At 41.6% G+C, this 18,503-nt stretch overlaps 1 protein-coding gene across 2 annotated transcripts in view; it reads right to left on the bottom strand.

Moving 5' to 3' along the window:
- VAMP4 (vesicle associated membrane protein 4) overlaps positions 1–18,216 on the bottom strand; it is a 58,407-nt gene extending 40,191 nt beyond the window's left edge. For both annotated transcript variants that reach the window (XM_042464904.1, XM_042464906.1), the window contains exons 1-7: positions 18,079–18,216; positions 15,295–15,412; positions 9,403–9,449; positions 8,619–8,669; positions 6,833–6,933; positions 6,306–6,385; positions 1,255–1,306 (exon numbers count right to left, since the gene is read on the bottom strand). In XM_042464904.1, the coding sequence (XP_042320838.1) occupies positions 1,255–1,306; positions 6,306–6,385; positions 6,833–6,933; positions 8,619–8,669; positions 9,403–9,449; positions 15,295–15,360 (397 nt within the window). In that variant the 5' untranslated portion in view covers positions 15,361–15,412; positions 18,079–18,216. The remainder of the gene's footprint in view (positions 1–1,254; positions 1,307–6,305; positions 6,386–6,832; positions 6,934–8,618; positions 8,670–9,402; positions 9,450–15,294; positions 15,413–18,078) is intronic.
- Positions 18,217–18,503: the final 287 nt, after the last annotated feature.

Here is an 18,503-nt window from a genome sequence, read left to right as displayed (position 1 = left end):
TTGATTGATGGCTAACCCACGAGGAATAAAGATGTATGTTAGAATATCCAATGAATACACAGGGATGTAAATGTTTAATTCAATGCAACCAATGAAATGTGATTTGTAGTTTTCTTTGGTCAAAATGCTATAAAAACTGGGTTCAATTTGAATTCAAGGTCCCTGTAATTTGGATGAATTTCCTGCTGGGAATGCTGCAGCTAAATAAACTGTTTCCTTTTCAGTCATGACTCCTGAGTCTCTCTAAGGAAAAGAAATCTACTACACTTGTAACTGACCCCCTCTCAATTTGAGCTAAGTAAAATTCCCCTACGTAGATTTTGGCTACAACCATCAGGAAGTTTTTCCTAATGTTTAGGTGGAATCTCTTTTCCTGCAGTTTGAATCCATGTCATAATAAGCTTGTTCCAATATGAAATCATGTCAAATATTTAAATATGGCTATCATGTCATCTTTTAACCTTCTCTTTCCTAGGTTTCCCCAGCTCCTTATAGGGCATGGTTGCCAGACCTTTCATCATTTTCATCGTCCTCCTCTGGACAAATTCCAGCTTGTCCAAATCATTCTTAAATTATGGTGCCCAGACCGTATTCAAGGTGACAGTATTCAAGGTGAAGTCTAACCAAAGCAGAATAAAGCGGCATTATTACTTTCCTTGATACAGAATCAATACTCCTCTTAATTCAGCCTAGAATCACATTCATTTTTCTATCTGCCACATCACACCGAGGACTCATGCATGCTTAAGGATGTCCCTGACATTTGTGAGCATTCATCCATTCAAACAGTTGCCATATAAGCAGAGTGCCATTTGAAATAGAGTAGGGTATTGGGCAAAAGATGCAACAAAGCTTATTTGTACAATATAAAGTAAGACTGCAGTCTTAACACTGTCCAAGAAAAAAACTTTATTTACACAACAAATGTAGGATTATGCTGTAAACTGCTTTTCCTACTTGAACACTCTGCATAATTTAGGCTGTTGTATGCTAAGATCCCCAATGTTGTCCCCATGTTGATTACTGATCACATCTATACCTAAATAGCTTTAATAAGGAGTGGGCAACTATGCATCAAATGGGGGCCAATTTCACCCCATAACTCCCAACTGGGAAGGGTGAACCAGCACATTGAGATGTATCCAAAGCCACATTATATTACAGCAAACTAAGTTTGCTCTCTTTGTGCCATTTCACACACTGGAAGATTTTCAACTCTGAAGTTCAGAACAAAGTATCAACTGAATTACTCACCAATAATCACTAGCAGGACAATAACAGCTACCAGAGCAACGATAGCCTTCATCTAGAGATGGAAACACATGGCAAGCTGTTACTTCCCTGTTGCATACAGAGATGTTAAGTTTAATTCCATTTCAAAACAGAGACAGTAACGGTATAATGCTTGAAAAACCAGTCAGGTAAATCATTTAATTTTGTCATTCATCCACATTTTAAAAACAAAGCCATACTATACTGTTGGCTGCTGTAGCAGATTGGGCCAATGAATACCAGATTCATTTTGGCTCCTGCTCAAATCCTAATTCACTTATTAAGCTTGCAATAATTTTTTGTACATAATATAGTAACATTGAACTGTCAAATATAATATCAGAGCCATTGGCAATAATCTTTGAGAACTCCTGGAGAACAGGAGAGGTCCAGCAGACTGGAGGAAGGGAAACGTTGTCCCCATCTTCAAAAAGGGAAAAAAGAGGATCTCAACAATTATCATCCAGTTAGTATGACATCAATACCAGGAAAGATTCTAGAGCAGATCATTAGACAGAGAGTCTGTGAACATCCAGAAGGCAATGCCATAATCACAAATAATCACCATGGGTTTCAGAAAAACAAGTCATGCCAGACAAATCTAATCCTTTTTTTGATAAAATTACCAGCTTGGTAGATGAAGGGAATGCTGTGGATATAGTATATCTTGATTTTAGTAAGGCCTTTGACAAGGTTCCCCATGACATTCTTGTAAACAAGCTAGTGAAATGTGGGCCAGAGAAGGTAACTATTACATGGATTTGTAATTGGTTGACCGGCCGAACCCAAAAGGTGCTCAACAATGGCTCCTTTTCATCCTGGAGAGAAGTGACCAGTGGGGTCCCACAGGGCTCTGTCCTGGGCCCAGTGCTATTCAACATCTTTATCGATGACTTGAATGACAAAATTGGGGGCATACTTATCAAATTTGCAGATGACACCAAATTAGGAGTAGCTAATACCCGTGAGGATAGGATCAAAGTTCAGAATGACCTTAATGGATTAGAAAGCTGGGCCAAAGCTAACAAAATGAATTTCAACACGGAGAAATATAAGGTACTGCACTTAGGGCAGAAAAATGAAATGCACAGATATAGGATCGGGGACACTTGGCTTCCAACTCTATGATTCTATGAATCTATATATTCTAAAGTTATAAAATGACAATTTTCATCACTGTAAAGTTCTTCAACCTTATATTGGAGATTAAATCACCAATCCTTTCTTTGTTCTGCAGCTAAAATATATTTGTTACCTAATTTTTTATTTTTTGTCAGTATAAAAAATTTTTTGCAGATGAGTGTTTCCTGGAGAGAAATTCGTGTTTTTCTCCCCAGGATAGTGGCATACCCTCTTCCTTTTCTGCGATGAATTAAGCCCTTCAACATTCCATGATGTGATTTTCATATGCATTTATTATTTTAATTAATGTTTTAAGACATTGTACAGTGTGCTCATATCATACGCGGGTCCTTTTACGCAGCTTTCAGCATACGCAGGGAGGAAGCGGCAATGTGTCCCATATGGATGAATGGGGCGTGAGCCCATGGCGCGCGCACACGCTGCCATACCACCACGTTCATTTAAATGTGGCTCCAGCATACACGTAATTTGCTTTACGCAGGGGAGACCAGAACGGATCCCCTGCATAAAGCAAGGGCGCACTGTAATATACTCCTGACAATGTATCTGGCCTTAGAGGCTTCTTAGACTTTATTTTTAAAATTGATTCCATGATATCTAAAACAGCAGTTTCTGAGCCTCTGATATTTTAGGCAAATTTTGATCATGTCTGTATTTTATCCATTGGAACTTGAACTTTTTAAAACAAAGCAGAAAAATAATTATAAATACATTTTGATGACATTTCTGTCCAGAGTACCATGTCTGATGATTCTGTCACTGAATACCATTCAGTCAATGCCAAAATAATCTGACATATGCTTAACCTTTTGACACAATATGCTCTAGAAACAAAAAACATAACAATTCTTCAAACAGAACTGTGATATTTGAAAGTAATTCTAGCTTCTCCATATTCAATCCTCAGACATCCAAGAATCATAAAAGCACAGCTGGAAGAGACCACAAGGATGATTCAGTCCAATTCCCTGCCATACAAGAACACACAATCAAAAGATTCCCGACAGATGGCAATCCAGCTCTGTTTAAAAACCTCTGTCCTTGGCCTAGTGCTATTCAACATCCTTACCAATGACTTGCATGAGGACATGTTTATCAGATTTGCAGATGACACTAAATTAGCATGGGTAGCTAATAGAGGACAGGATCAGAATTCAAACTGACCTGGAGGGTCGTATGTTAAAATTGTTAGAACCTTCAGCAGCACTGGCTTCAAACAGAGAAAGAGAGGGCTCTGACTGAATTGGTAGAGAAATCATTGGTTTTTAGAGGAATTAAGGAATAGTATTATTAGGATATTTATGGAAGAATGACAGCACTCTTAGCTCATTTTCTGGGAAGAGGTAAAGCAGATATGAAATTTGAACTTGTTGAGTTGCAAAACAACTTAATTTGCCAAGAGATGTGACAGTTTATTTTATGAAGTGACCCAAAAAAAAAAAGAGATTATAACACATGATCATATTCTTCTCTGAAGAATATGATCATGGAGAGTAAACAGATCCTGGTTTATAGAGATTTATTTGCAAGAATTTTATGAAGAAGAATTATATATTATAAGATTAAACAAAATGGAGTAAAATATAGACTGGGAAATTGGAAGAAGTGACATTTTACTTAATCAAATATACTTTAAATTCTATGCAGAAGGCAAAAGGTTTCTTCCAAAATTTGGAAAGCATGTCAATGAATCAAGATTTAAAAATGGAAATGAAAAGCCAAATGATAATGGAAATAAAAGGTCAAATGAAGAAACTGATTGAAGGTGTTGATGTTAACAGCTTGATGCCTGAATGGATTAAGCTGTTACCAAGTATGGATTTATATAAAATTTTGGGTGCCATGCGGTCTGAAGCTATGACCCCTGAATGACCCCACAGCGATCCGCCATTAACTTAAAGGTGAGGTGACCACGTAGACAGCTGCCCTGCCAAGGCATGGTCTCAGAAAAAGACAGAATTAAAATCTTCCAGAGGAAGTTTGGGGAGTTGCAAAACCAGATTCGCAGGGACCAGCACAAGGAAGACAATAGCTGTGGCTTCCTTCTTAACGAGCCAGTGATTAACTTAACAGCTCGGCCATCAAGGTAGCTGCTCTCCTGAAAGGTGTCAGACCCCATGCACTGTGCAACTATTGTGTAGCTTTTGGCTTAACAAAGCCCAAGCAATCAACGCCTTTGTCACAGGCAAACATCGCCAGAGTATATGTTCAGCACTATATAAGCCATGAGTTTTCAGCCCCTCTTTGGGCTTTTGAGCATTCAGTTGTTTGAGCCTGAGATTCCAAAGAGCATCCTTGCTCCTCTGAAATCACTGACGAAGCCAAGCTCACTGTCACCGGGCCTCTAGTTAGCTTTGCCTGCCAGATCTCAGCTTTTAAGCCACCGCGGCCACTCTTTCCTGTTCCCACGGCCGTGATCCACCATCCCTCCTACGTTGCATCCGACTTCTTGGAGAAGATGTCTAAGGTAATATTCCCAGCGGTGCCTCTCTCTTCCTTCCTTCTCTTCCTGAACTCACCCTTCCCCTGCTATAGCATTGAATGTGTATGTGCATGTGTGATCCCTTTTGTTGTGTGACTTTAATAAATGTTCATAGTTTAATTGCACCTCATTGGTATCCGAGTTTCTTTTTCTTGGGGGTGGACTAGGCGACCTCTGGTATACCTCTGGTATAGGGATACGATCCTGTGCATGTGTTGTTAGGACATGCCTCTCGTCAATATTTGAGCTAATTAAATTCCCCTAATTCGATCCTTCCTAAGAAAGGACTGTCTTCTTCTATGCATTCCTCCTCATATGCTTTAGTTGTCATTTGAGAGACTACTCTGGATTTCCTGGGGCTACAAAACTAGTTCACAACATTTGACACAAAATCTAGAGGAAAAAATGAGGAATTATATCTAGCTCAGGGGCTAGACGTCCTCCAAAACAAAGTATCAGGGATTGGGCATTCTGCAAGTACCATTCCTTGATGTCCCCCTGATGTTTTTTCTCTATTTCTCAGGTAGGAGGAAGGGGCAGCAAAGCTCAGAATATTCAAGTGGCTGTCTCCAATCATCAGCTGTGTATGCAGCCAGTTTTGTTCCCATCTCACCCACCCCAATCAGAGAAGCAAGGAAGGAGCTGAGCTACCTGAAATCAGCCTCTTTCTGGCCACAATATAATCAGTCTCCTGTCCCCATCTCTTTCTCAGTGGTGATAGGGCTTGGGGAAGAGAATGAAGAGAGGCCCTTGGTCAAGACCCAGTGGGCCAGATGATGAGGCAGTTGGGTGGGCTGAAGCTTTCCCATGCACTTCTCTGTGCTTGCTTGTGTGTGTGTGTCTTCAGGTCACCTGTCAACATATGGTTTTCTTAAGCAAGGAATATTCAAAGGCGGGTTTGCCAGTTCCTTCCTCTGAAATATAGCCTATAGCACTTGGTCTTCATAATCAGACTCCCATCCAAGCACTAACTAAGCGTGACCTATCTTAAACCCTGCCAAAAGTGCTTCTTCAGGCCCCAGCACTGTTCTATTTCAGGTAGCAACTAAAAACTTTGCTCTTAAGAAGATATTTGGTCAAAGTTTTAATAGCTCCTGAGAATTTTTAAAACCTTTTCTGATTGTATTATGTTCTTACAAACTTTAATTGCTCAATTTATTTAAAGCTGTTATAAAAATTCCTGACTTTGTGTGTTTAACACATCTCTGTCTCAGAGACAGGATATAAATTTTGAAAATAAAGTTAAAATAAATGAACAAATGCTCAAGCTATTTTTAACTGCAGAGTTTAGAGGGGGGCAAATCACATATAGAATTCACAAATATATATATTGGTGCCACAGTCACCATTACAACTTATGCCCATTATGATTTTAAGAAACAAAGTAAGTCCCTCTCTGGGGCCTCACCTTGCAGCCTCGCCACCACATTTGTCTTCGGAGCTGTTTGGATCGGTTGCTAAAAGCTGTTGCATTGTCTGATAAGCTCTCTATGACAGATAAGAAAAAGGTCATAAATTAAACATACAACAGTGCTGGATGAAGGAATCCATTTATCTTTTTAAAAGAAGAACTAATAACCAATAGTTGTAGGAAATTCCATGTGATTTGTTTCCTTAAGGAGGAACATTGCAAATACAGTCAAATCTTGTCTAATTACTTACTTGATACCATCCCTCTTTCTAATAATGGAGAATTTGGAAATGTTATGGCTGCAGAGCTAGAAATGCATATACAATTCTAAGTTTCAGTCCCAAGTTTTAGAAGTGAGTTTCAGATTTAAAATGGAGCCCTTTGCAACAGGAGACATAAGGTGATCAATGCCTGGGATTTTGCTAGCGCTGCATACAGACCTCATAACATGCAACACATAGTGCTCCCAGGACTCCATTTTGAAGCTGCAAGGGAAAATGAAAAAAATCATTAACCATTTTTACCTGACTTGTCCTGCAAATCATCCAACCGTTCTCCCCTTTCTATCACTTTGGTGATGTTCTCTTGCATGACATCAATAACTTCATCAACCTGGTTTTGAACACTAGATGAAACAAACACAATCATGAATCATATGACACAAAATCAATCATCAATGTTAGTGTAGTCCATATAGCTAGGAGTCCAAACATAAGGTAAATAACTACTTTACCACATTGTTGGGAATGTAATGAGAAGGTAACTGTGCTTTCATTTTGATTTCAAACATGGAAGTGGGTTGAGAATTATTAGTCCATAGCCAGCCAAGGAGTCATAGCTAAGGCAGGGCCCTAATCAAAATTTCCAAGTTAATTTAAATTTAAATTAAGAGAGGTGATTCTTATGGAAAGCAAATATCTTAACTGGTTTGCCTGTACAGATTTAATCAAGACAAAAGAAATGCAGACAATGAGTGTGATGCACTCTCCTTCTTTGGAGGTCTTTAATCAGAGGCTGGATGGCCATTTGTCGGGGATGCTTTGACTGCGATTTCCTCCATGGCAGGGAGTTGGACTGGAGGCCCTTGTAGTCTCTTTCCAACTCTATGATTCTGAGTTTTACTTAGAATTGTATAAAGATTATGAACAAGTAATTAAAAATGTGTATAAATGGCTTTTGAAACAAGAGACAGACAATGAGCCTACATATGATAAGATGTACCTGAAATTTGGAGCATAATGCTCATATGGTTGTATGGGCGGGATGTGGCCCAAAGATATAAAATTTACATTGTGCAGTGACTTAAAAGAAAACCTGTATAAGATGGTGTATAAATGGAATCTAACTTCAAATTTGCTGCTGAAAATGTCCCAGAATATTTCCAGTCAATGTTAGAGATGTCAAGATGAGGACTTCTTTTTCATCTGTGGTGGACTTGTAAGAAGACAAATACTTATATGTTGATCCAAAAAATTAAAAAGTAAATTTTGTAATGTTTCCAGAAATAACTTTCTTGAGTATTATGGATAAAGCAACTAGAAAGTAAAATATGGATTACAGTGCGCCCTCCCCTAACATGGGGATCCGTTCCAGATCCCTCTGCATAAGGGGAATTTTGTGTGTGCTGGAACCCCATCGGAAGTAATGGGGCTCGCATAATGAAACCTGCGTATGGCATGCTCGCATAAAACACAGGCGCGCTGTACTTCTAAGATATATGTCAACAGAAGCAAGAATATTGTTAGCTTAAACTAGGAAATGGACTAAAGCACCGACAATAGAAAAATGGATTATTAAGGTTGCTAAATTAACCCAAATAGTCAAATTTTAAAGGATAAACAAAACTAAAGCCTTTTTTTTAAGACTTGAAATGGTTTATAGATTTTTTTTTTATTATTATTTTTGAGCAGTAAGAAATTTAAAGAATAAGCTATGGTCATGGTTTTTAGTTGGATCTGTAATGGCAGAATATGTTTATCTTTTTTCTTAATACATCCAGGACTGAGGGAATCAGAGCTGTATTGTGCATTAGTTATTTGTCTTTCCCTCCTTTTTTCTTTCTTTCTGTCTTTATTTTCTGAATGTATATTACTTTCATTGTAAATCTCATTGTTCATGTTAAAATTATTTTTAAAAAAGAACACTTGGTGGTCTGTATTATAAAACTTATCTTGCTGGTAACAGGATTAGCATGAGAAATTGTGTACTTCTAAATTCAATCCAGATGTGTCAGAAAGCTTAATTAAGACTACAGATTTAACACTCATTGTAAATGCAAAAGGAAAATTTCAAATGGCACAAAATACTTACTGCCTGATCTTCTCATTCTTAGGCCCAAACCTTGGACCCGATGGTCCTCTCCTAAAAAGAGATGGCACAGGTGATTGGACAGATACTTAGATCAAGCTTGAGGACAACTGCTACTTATCTATGCAAGTGGAAAAGCAGCAAACCATATATCCAGTTAAGAGGCAGATTTCTGGAGCTGGAGCCTGATTAAGAGATGGACTACTAGAGACAACATATTTGGTATCTTATGTAGGGTTCCTGAGACTACAGTAAGAGGAAGGGAAGGCACAGTGCTCAATCTCACACTGAAATATTCATAGCAGCTACTGCTGGCAAAGGCTCCAAATTAACCATGCACTGCTCCACTTAATTTTGGAACCAAAACCATGATATCACATAACGTTAACTGGGCAAGATCAATACTAAACAATCCACAAGGAATCTAGAGTTGCATCCGCACTGCTGAAATCATACAGTTTGACACCATTTTGCCATGGCTCAATGCTATGGAATTCTGGGAATTATAGTTTTGTGGGACATTTAGCCTTCTCTGTCAGAGAGCTCTGGTGCCACAACAAACTACTATTCCTAGAATTCCATAGGCTTGAGCTATGGCAGTTAAAGTAGTGTCAAACTGGATTATTTCTGCACTGTGGATGCAGCCTGGGATTCAGTTCCAGATTCACTGGATATTACAGTGGAAGATTAAACACTGTGCCTTCCATCCTCCTTACTATAGCCTCAGGAACTGTGGTCTGTACTCTGGACTATGTTCAATTGGCCGTTCTCTAGTAGAGATACTTACAAAAAAAAGTCCTCCTCTTCATCAGAATCTTCCTCAAGAAGGTTTCTCTGTAAAATATAGATGGACACATTTCAATCAACACATAAATGTTTCATTTCCCCTCTCTTTAATGCCATACAAAACATCGTGGCTCTTTGAGGTGCATTTTTCTTAAAATTTTAGGAAAACTAAGCACAATGCCACTAACAGATCTATGCCCCAAAACTGTTTCTTTCTGTCTTTGCAAACCATAAGCATAAACCATTTTAGCAGCTCATCTTAACTGTTGCAATTCAGAAGCCAAATTGACATTGTAAACGCTAATCCTCCAGAAGGGATTTCTATTTTGTGATTTCTAGTTCCACTAACCAATATGATATAAAGACACCGACTATGTGCTTTCTCAGGAAAACATCATAAGAGCGAGCCCTAGTAGCACAGTGGTTAAATGTCTGTACTGCAGCCACTCACTCACAAACGATAAGGTTGTGAGTTCAATACCAGCAAAAGGGTTCAGGCTTGCATCCTTCCAAGGTCACTAAAATGAGTACCCAGATTGTTGGGGGCAATTAGTTTACACATTGTAAACCGCTTAGGGAGTACTTAAGTGCACTGATAAGTGGTATAGAAATGTACAGTGCACCCATGTCATACACGGGTGTGCTTTATGCGGCTTTTAGCATACGCTGAAAGCCACGCAGGGAGAAGGGGCGGCGCGTCCCATAGGGACAAATGGGGCTTCTGCCCATGGCACGCACGCGCCGCTGCTTACATGAGCCCCATTCATTTAAATGGGCCTCAAGCATAGGTGGTATTTGCTTTACGCGGGGAGTCCGGAATGGATCCCAACGTAAAGGGCAAACTGTACTTGCTATTGTTATTGCTAAATCATTTAATGACTATTGATCAAATTACTATCTGCATAAAAATAAATGTTTGTGCCATGGGCAAGTTCCATGGGCTATTCAGCTACGTTCTTCACATTTGACCCTTTGCTTGCACTCATTACAACTGAGATTTTGGTATTTTTAGTTCTACTTTTTATGTGATTTTATTTTGTTTGTAGATTATTTTAATTGTTTTGAGTTTTATTGAGATTTTTAAAATGTTTTTATCTGTGAGCTGCCTTGGGTCCCTCCTGGGAGAAAGGCAGCATACAAATGAAATAAATAAATACTAGATGAAGTATTGCCAAACTAATTTCTCTAGCTTCTGTAATACTATTCTTTTTACCTAAGTGGAGCCTTAATATTTGAGTAACTTATCTAACTGAAGATGTGTTTGACGATTTTTTTTTATTAAACACGGCATCAAAAGGCAAGGGCATCATGTAGTTTTGGGGATTTGCAAGCCTTATGCATACCACCAACATAATTTAACACAATAAAATAGATACAACATGGAATAATGTAGAACAAAACAGATATGTGGCTACAAGATATTACTCCACTAAAAATTAACTACAGTAGTCCCTCCACATTCGCTGGAGTTAGGGGTTAAGGGCCCCCGTGAATGTGGAAAAACTACAAATAAAAAATATACTATTCTTTTTGATAAATAATAAAATAAATAATAAAAACTTAATAAAACTACATTCAATACAATACAATTTACAATTTAAAAACAATACAATTAAAACAATAAAAGAACTTGTGCCAAATCGTAAGTTGCTAACAGAGGGGGGAGGGCTCTCAGGGGAAGTATCAGGCGTAAGCCTGTTTAAAAAAGAACGTTTTCAGCCCCTTCTTAAATTGGGCCAGGGAGGTTGCTGAACGGAGCTCGATGGGCAGCGAGTTCCAGAGAGTAGGGGCCGAGGTGGAAAAGGCCCTTCTGGTGGTGTTGACTAATCTGGTCTCTGGAACTCTTAGCAGATGCTGCCCAGTAGAGCTGAGTGTGCGGGGCGGATTGTACGGAGAGAGGCGGTCCTTTAAGTACTCTGGGCCCAAGCCATTTAGGGCTTTATAGGTTATGACCATCACCTTGTATTGCGCCCGGAAGCGAACAGGCAGCCAATGTAGGTCTTTTAAGACCAGTGTTATATGACTGGTCCTAGGTGTATTAGTGACCAGTCTTGCTGCCATATTCTGCACTAATTGCAGCTTCCAGGTATGCTACAAGGGTTGCCCCATGTAGAGCGCATTGCAGAAATCCAACCGAGAGGTGACCAGAGCGTGTACCACTGTTTCTAGGTCCCCCCGGCTCAGGTAGGGATGCAGCTGGCGTATCATCTGAAGCTGATAGCAGGTGCTCCTGACCGTCGCATCCACCTGAGATGTAAGGTGGAGCGACGAGTCAAGGAGCACCCCCAGACTGCGTGCAGAGTCCTTCACGGGAAGCGTGATCCCATTCAGGACAGGTGGAACCACCGCCATCCCTGGGCCAGGAGGACCTATCACAAGTACTTCCGTTTTCTCTGGATTCAAGCTGAGTGTTTTACCTAAGGGAATGCCTCTATAGGAATCTCCAGGTCCTCCAATGCAACTCTGTGGTCAACATCTGCCAGAAGTTGATTATAGAATCATGCTGAAGGACACACAAATACCTAGACAAGTGTTTTTTTCTAGGAACTTCTAGATTCTCCAATACAACTCGATGGTAAATTCCTGGAAGAGGTGCACTGGAGGACCTAGAGATTCCTAGAGAGAACATATGAATCAAAACCACAAATAATCAAATCTGCAAAAGTCAAAACCGCAAATGTGGAAGGCCAACTATAGTTTCCGTTTTTCATCATACAGGGCTGTTTTTTGTAACAACAAACAGCCATGGAATAAATATAGCAAAACATCACTCCAAGATGGAATTTCTCAATAAAGAACACTAAGAGAAAAGGCAGCAATACTGCCCAATCTCCTAGGCCTAAGAACAGAGAAATCAAATGAATAGGAGAGATAACTGCAAATGACCATAGCATCCTTAAAGCAGCTAAACTTCTGTGGAAAATCATAGGCTGTTATACTGATTTCCTGCATGAGTGCAACCCAATGGTGAGCAATACAGACTTCCTGATTACACTGAAAGGGAGAGGGAGTGGGCAATATTCTTGCATCCTCAAAAGAAATGCAGAAACAATTATGTAAACATTGGATCTGACTGAAGCTCATCAACTGAGCCTTTATTCTGGTGCTCCATTTCACAAGTGAGAATTGTGCCTCTATGACATCCACTACAGAGTTCTACAGAGAAGACAGTTCACATATTTTGGAATATCCATTCTTAATAAGGATCTAGCTTATAAATAGAAGAAAAGGACCCAGATCCTTCCCTGGAACAAAAACAGATATATGGACACAACCCCAGAGCTGGTTCAAATATTTCATTATCCACTCCTTCACGTGCTCCTACACTTAAATATAGGGCCATATGTAGAATGTTTGGTACTTTTTACCGGATGTTCACAGGCTAAAAACCTGATGTAGGAAGTCAACTTCATTAGAAAGACTAAGACGCCAGCTGCACATCCTTCCTGGAGCCAGGAGACTATGAAACAGTAGTACACGCACTGGTATCCTCTCAATTAGACTTCTGTAATGCGCTCTATATGGGGCTATCCCTGTGCCAAGTTTGGAAACTTCAGCTGGTACAAAAAATGGCAGCCAGATTAATCACAGGTATTTCTCGGAATGATCACATAACACCGGTTATTAAGTCCCTTCACTGGCTGCCAATTAGTTTCTGGGTAAGGTACAAGGTGTTGGTGATTACCTTTAAAGCCCTACATGGCTTGGGTCCAGAATACTTAAGGAAACACCTTCTGTACTGTCCGTCCCACACATTAAGGTGCTCTGGGAAGAACTTACTTCAGCAAAAAAAAAAAAAAATTTAAATCCAGGCTAACTTCAGTTACCCAGACGGCCTTTTCCACTGCTGCTCTGAAGTTATCAAGATGCTCTTTCCCTTATCAAGGAGGACGAGGAAGAGCAGCATGGACAGACTTCAGGGACAGAGCAGGGGAGCTTGAGAGATCCACCAGAGGGAACAGTCGCTGCTAAGCCTCAGAGGAGGCGTGTGGTCATGGTGGGGGACTCCTTGCTGAGGGGTACAGATGCAGTGATTTGTGGGCCTGACAAGATGTCTTGAGAGGTGTGTTGTCTCCCCGGGGCAAAGATCCATGATGTGACAGAGAGGCTGACAAGACTGGCCAAGCCTACTGACCAATACCCCTTCCTTTGTTCCACTGTCAAACAGCCCTTACTGTCAGGAAGTTCCTCCTAATGTTGAGGTGGAATCTCTTTTCCTGCAGCTTGCATCCATTGTTCCGGGTCCTAGTCTCTGGAGCAGCAGAAAACAAACTTGCTCCCTCCTCAATATGACATCCCTTCAAATATTTAAACAGGGCTATCATATCACCTCTTAGCCTTCTCTTTTCCAGGCTAAACATCCCCAGCTCCCTAAGTCGTTCCTCATAGGGCATGGTTTCCAGACCTTTCACCATTTTAGTCGCTCTCCTTTGGACACGCTCCAGTTTCTCAATGTCCTTTTTGAATTGTGGTGCCCAGAACTGGACACAATATTCAAGGTGGGGCCTGACCAAAGCAGAACAGAGTGGCACTATTACTTCCCTGGATCTAGACACTATACTTCTATTTATGCAGCCTAAAATTGTATTGGCCTTGTTAGCTGTCACATCACACTGTTGACTCATGTTCAACTTATGGTCTACTTGGACACCTAGATCCCTTTCACACGTAGTTTCATTCAGCCAGTTGTCCCCCATCCTGGGACTCGAACATCCACAGATTTTGTTATCTACTGGAAATCCTGGAACCAAACCCCAGCAGATAACAAGGACCCACTGTACTTTATTTATGTACCAATGAAATCAGTTTCCCTCACACACACTGATTTTATGTGAGAGACAATGGGCCCGAACAGACAGGCCAAAATAAAGCTGCTTTGGGCCACTTTGGAAGTGTGCTGTTTAAATGACACATGCATCTTAAGAGGCCAGAAGCTGCACCAAAGTTGCACTCCAATCCTTAGGACTAGAGCATGGTTTTGGCATGGTTTCCGGCCTTTTAGAATGCATGCATCATTTAAAGAGCACACTTCCAAAGTGGCCCAAAGCAGCTTTATTTTAGCCTGTCTGTTCAGGCCCAATGTTCATTAACTACCTTGAGAACATAAGGAAACATGCTTAGACTAATTTTGGGATATACCTGTGATCCCAGTTCAAAGCTTCACAGGCATCTGTGTGATAACACTTGTATAGCTACCTGGTGATTTTCAAGAAAAAGGTGTACAGAAGCCTATTAGGCATACTTCAGATCAGGGTAGAGTCTATGCATCCCTCTAGATGTTACTGCACTACACTCCCATTCTCACTCTCCCACTGGTTGTGCTGGCTGGGTCCAAAAAACTGGCAGACCACCAATAACTGGACGACCACATATTCCTCACCCCTGCTTTGGACAGACTATTCTGTCTATTCTCCTAGATTCTGCTGCTTCCTTAAAAGGCTCAAGGCAATTTAAATACTATACTATACAATACTATGCTGCTTCCTCGGACCCCAAAAACTATGGCTCGAAATACATGGACCAAATACAACATCTTCCAAATGCTTTGGGGGCATGGCGTTCAAACAATGCATGCCCCCCAAACCACACAAAAGTCATTCTGAGGCTGCCTAATGCTCCCTGAAGCCGGACTGAAAAGGGGCAGCAAAAAGCTGCTCCTACTGGTGGCCCATTTCGGACTGTGGTGTCTGACTGCCCCATCTGCTTTATCCCTAAGTAGACCAAGGCCTGCTTAATGTTATCAATTAGATGGTATCGTATGACCATTCTCTAGAGTGCAGAGTAATTGTTCTTGGGATGGATGATTTATGAAAGCCCTTCAAATGGCCTAGCTCTGTAACTCTTGGTCACTGACATGTCTACATTTTTAAAAATCATTAAAACGCATACTTACCCGCTCACTTTTCACTGACCCAGTAACATCATCATCATTAAGGTGGCGCTTGAATTTTGGTGGCATGTTTCCATACAAGTTTTGCTTTTAGTTATCCAGTGTAGAAGTAGAAAACTGTCTAAGAGGAAGAAAAACAAAAATCGCTATCTTAGTTGGGTTTCCAGTTCTCAGCCAAATTCAGTTCTCACCCAAACTGTAAAGCTTAAAAAGTGGTCACAGAATTTCCTATATAAACTGATATATGAAAACACATGCATGGGTTCTCAGATACTTTATAAATTAGTATCATATCACCCTAGCATGTATTATTTTATGTTTAAACACACTGGATCAATAATGTTGAAGATAGTCAGACCTTCGTATCCACAGGGGATGCATTCCAGACACCCTAATGGTGCCATGACATGCATGTGGCTGGTAGTATGGCTGTGTGCACACGCTGCCATTTGGGGCAATGCGGCTTGCCATCTGCAGATGCTCAAATCTGCGGATGGCAAGCCCACAAATGGTTTAGTTAACAACTTCTCTTAAGGAAATCTGCCTCTTCAAGTCAGATTATAAATACGAATTAATTTTGTTTTGCTTTTAAATACTGTATCTTAAAGCTTTCCATGTGTAAAAAGCTTTTAACAAAAGGCAAAGTTTTAATATGTCACTAATATAAGTACTGATCATGTGATAACCAGAAAAAGTGTTTAAAAGATTTCACACAAGCAAGAAAATGGGTAGTTGTCTTTATTTTTTAAAATTTGTGCCATTCTGAAATAGATGTTGGGGAGGGGGGAGAACTTAGGGGGAAAACAGACCAGCAGTAAGCACCAGGTTGGGGGCAGTGTATAAGCACAGTGTTTAAATGCTGTATGCTCTAATGCTGCCCCCATGCCACTGGGAAGCCACATAGCTGACTGCACTTGCGGTGGCTTCACAGCATTTTTGCATTTACATGCGCCATGCCGCCGAAACACCAAAAAGCTGTGGCAGTGGCAAGGATGCCTTTTTTCCGCCCCACAAAAGAGTGTCATTTTGCCGCTCCTTTTGGGGCAGGAAAAATGCTTGATCGGGGCTGTAACGCGCAGCTGCCACGGCCTGAATCCATCGCTCAAGGGGTGGCATGACATCACCGCTTTAGGGCTTTCTGTTTTGGCCCAAAGATCCTACTCACTGTTTCAAAACCCTGAAAACAGAAAGCCATTTTGATAGTGCTCTAGTTTCTGTTGTTCTTCCACATTACTAGAGAATTCAAAACTCCACTGAATACAGCAAGACCAGCACTTGTTGGATCATATCAAGCATATGCTGGGTCCTGTGATCTCAACTGTTAAGCACAAGAGGTCAAAAAAGCACAAGTCTTTCTCTATATATTCAGCAGCATGCAGCCTTTACACATAGCAACGCTTTTCAATGTTTTACATAACATTAACATTTTTAAAAAAAGATTAACCACAGCAAAAGTTTCACAGATCAGCACAACAGTACTTTTTACAGAGAAATGAGTTACAGAGAAAAGAATAGATTCAGTGAACAGGAAGTTGGAATGTTTTTATGCAATAGGTTTTATGACAAGATTACTCAAATTAAAAGATACAAGCAGGATTTACAATATATAAATCCATTTATATTGAATTACAGCCAAGCATTTTAAGACTACTATGAGTGCATCACTACCTGCACTATGTCCTACGTTGGCTAAGCCCAACTGTTATTGCTGTATGTCTTCAATGCTAAGGTAAACCTATCACAGGGTTTTCTCTGCAAGATATGTTGGGGGGGGGGCTTTGCCTTCCTCTGAGACTATGGCCCCATACAGGCAGGCCAAAATAAAGCTGCTTCGGGTCACTTTGGAAGAATGCTGTTTAAATGCTACATGCGTCTTAAGAGTCCAGAAGCCGCGCCAAGGCAACGCTCCAGTCCTAAAGACTGGAGTGTAGCTTTGGCACGGCTTCTGGACTCTTAGGACATTTGCATGCCTTAAATAGTATACCTCCAAAGTGACCTGAAGCAACTTTATTTTGGCCTGTCTGTATGGGGCCTATATGAGCGTGATTTACCCAAGGTCACACAGTGGGTTTCCATGGCTGAGCAGGTATTTCAACCCTAGTCTCCCAGGGCCCTAATACAACATTCAAACCACTACACCATGCTACTTGATGTCAAGTCAGTCAGTCAGTCTGAAGCATAAGTAATGGACTTCCACATTCCCAACAGTGTAGTGGGACACTCAGTGGAGTGTGTTCCACTGTCGGACGGCCCTTATTGTCAGGGAGTTCCTCCTAATGTTGAGGTAGAATCTCTTTTCCTGGAGCTTGCATCCATTGTTCCAGGTCCTCTTCTCTGGAGCAGCAGAAAACAAGCTTGTTCTCTCCTCAATATGCCATCCCTTCAAATATTGACTGACAGTGAGGGCTGTTGGACAGTGGAACACACTCCCTGGGAGAGTGGTGGAGTCTCCTCCTTCCTTGGAGGCTGTCTTTAAGCAGAGGCTGGATGGCCATCTGTCAATAGGGATGCTTTGACGGAGAGTTCCTGCATGGCAGAAGGGGCTGGACTGGATCAGGGCCCTTGCGGTCTCTTCCAGATCTATGGTTCTATGAGTCTAGCTGCCTGGGCTCCGTCGGGGAGCCTGGGGCCTGGGGCGCCTTCCCCTGAGGGCCTCCGTGGCTCAGGGCAGAGGACAGCCACGCGAGGCCCAGCTGTTTCCAGGGTGGCGCCCCGGGCCCCTGCGGTGCTGAGTCCCAGGGAAGGGGGCCCTTCGCCCGGCCCAATTCCTCCTCCGCCGCCGCTCACCTGCTTCTCTTGGGAGCCGGCACGGAAATGGCCGGAGGGGGCGGGCCCGTCCTCCGCCCTTATCCCATCGATCACTCGGCGCTCCTGGCGGGGGCGGAGCAGTGGCCGAGACTATCGATGAAAACAGCCTCGGAAGGAAGGAAGGAAGGAAGGAAGGAAGGGGCGTGGCTGCGCATGCGCTCCAGAGGGCTTCCTGCTACCAAGCAACAGGCACCCGCCGCTGTGGCACTCATTCGCCAGGAGGGGGCGCTCGAGATTTTGCCTCAGTCCCTTGAAGAAAGGCTGCAGTTCTGACTGAACCCTGCTGCCCCGCAAGCATTAATCCTGGCTGGCTGTCTCCCTCCTGGAAGGGGCTTGAGCCCAAGGAGGCCGCCAGCAGGGAGACCGGCAGAGTCCTTACTGCCAAGGAGGGCCTTCAAGAAGGC

This window comes from Sceloporus undulatus, chromosome 4 (assembly GCF_019175285.1).
Source record: "Sceloporus undulatus isolate JIND9_A2432 ecotype Alabama chromosome 4, SceUnd_v1.1, whole genome shotgun sequence".
NCBI lineage: Eukaryota > Metazoa > Chordata > Lepidosauria > Squamata > Phrynosomatidae > Sceloporus > Sceloporus undulatus.
The sequence above is the reverse complement of the archived record's forward strand: the minus strand, read 5'-3'. Positions and strand labels throughout refer to the sequence as shown.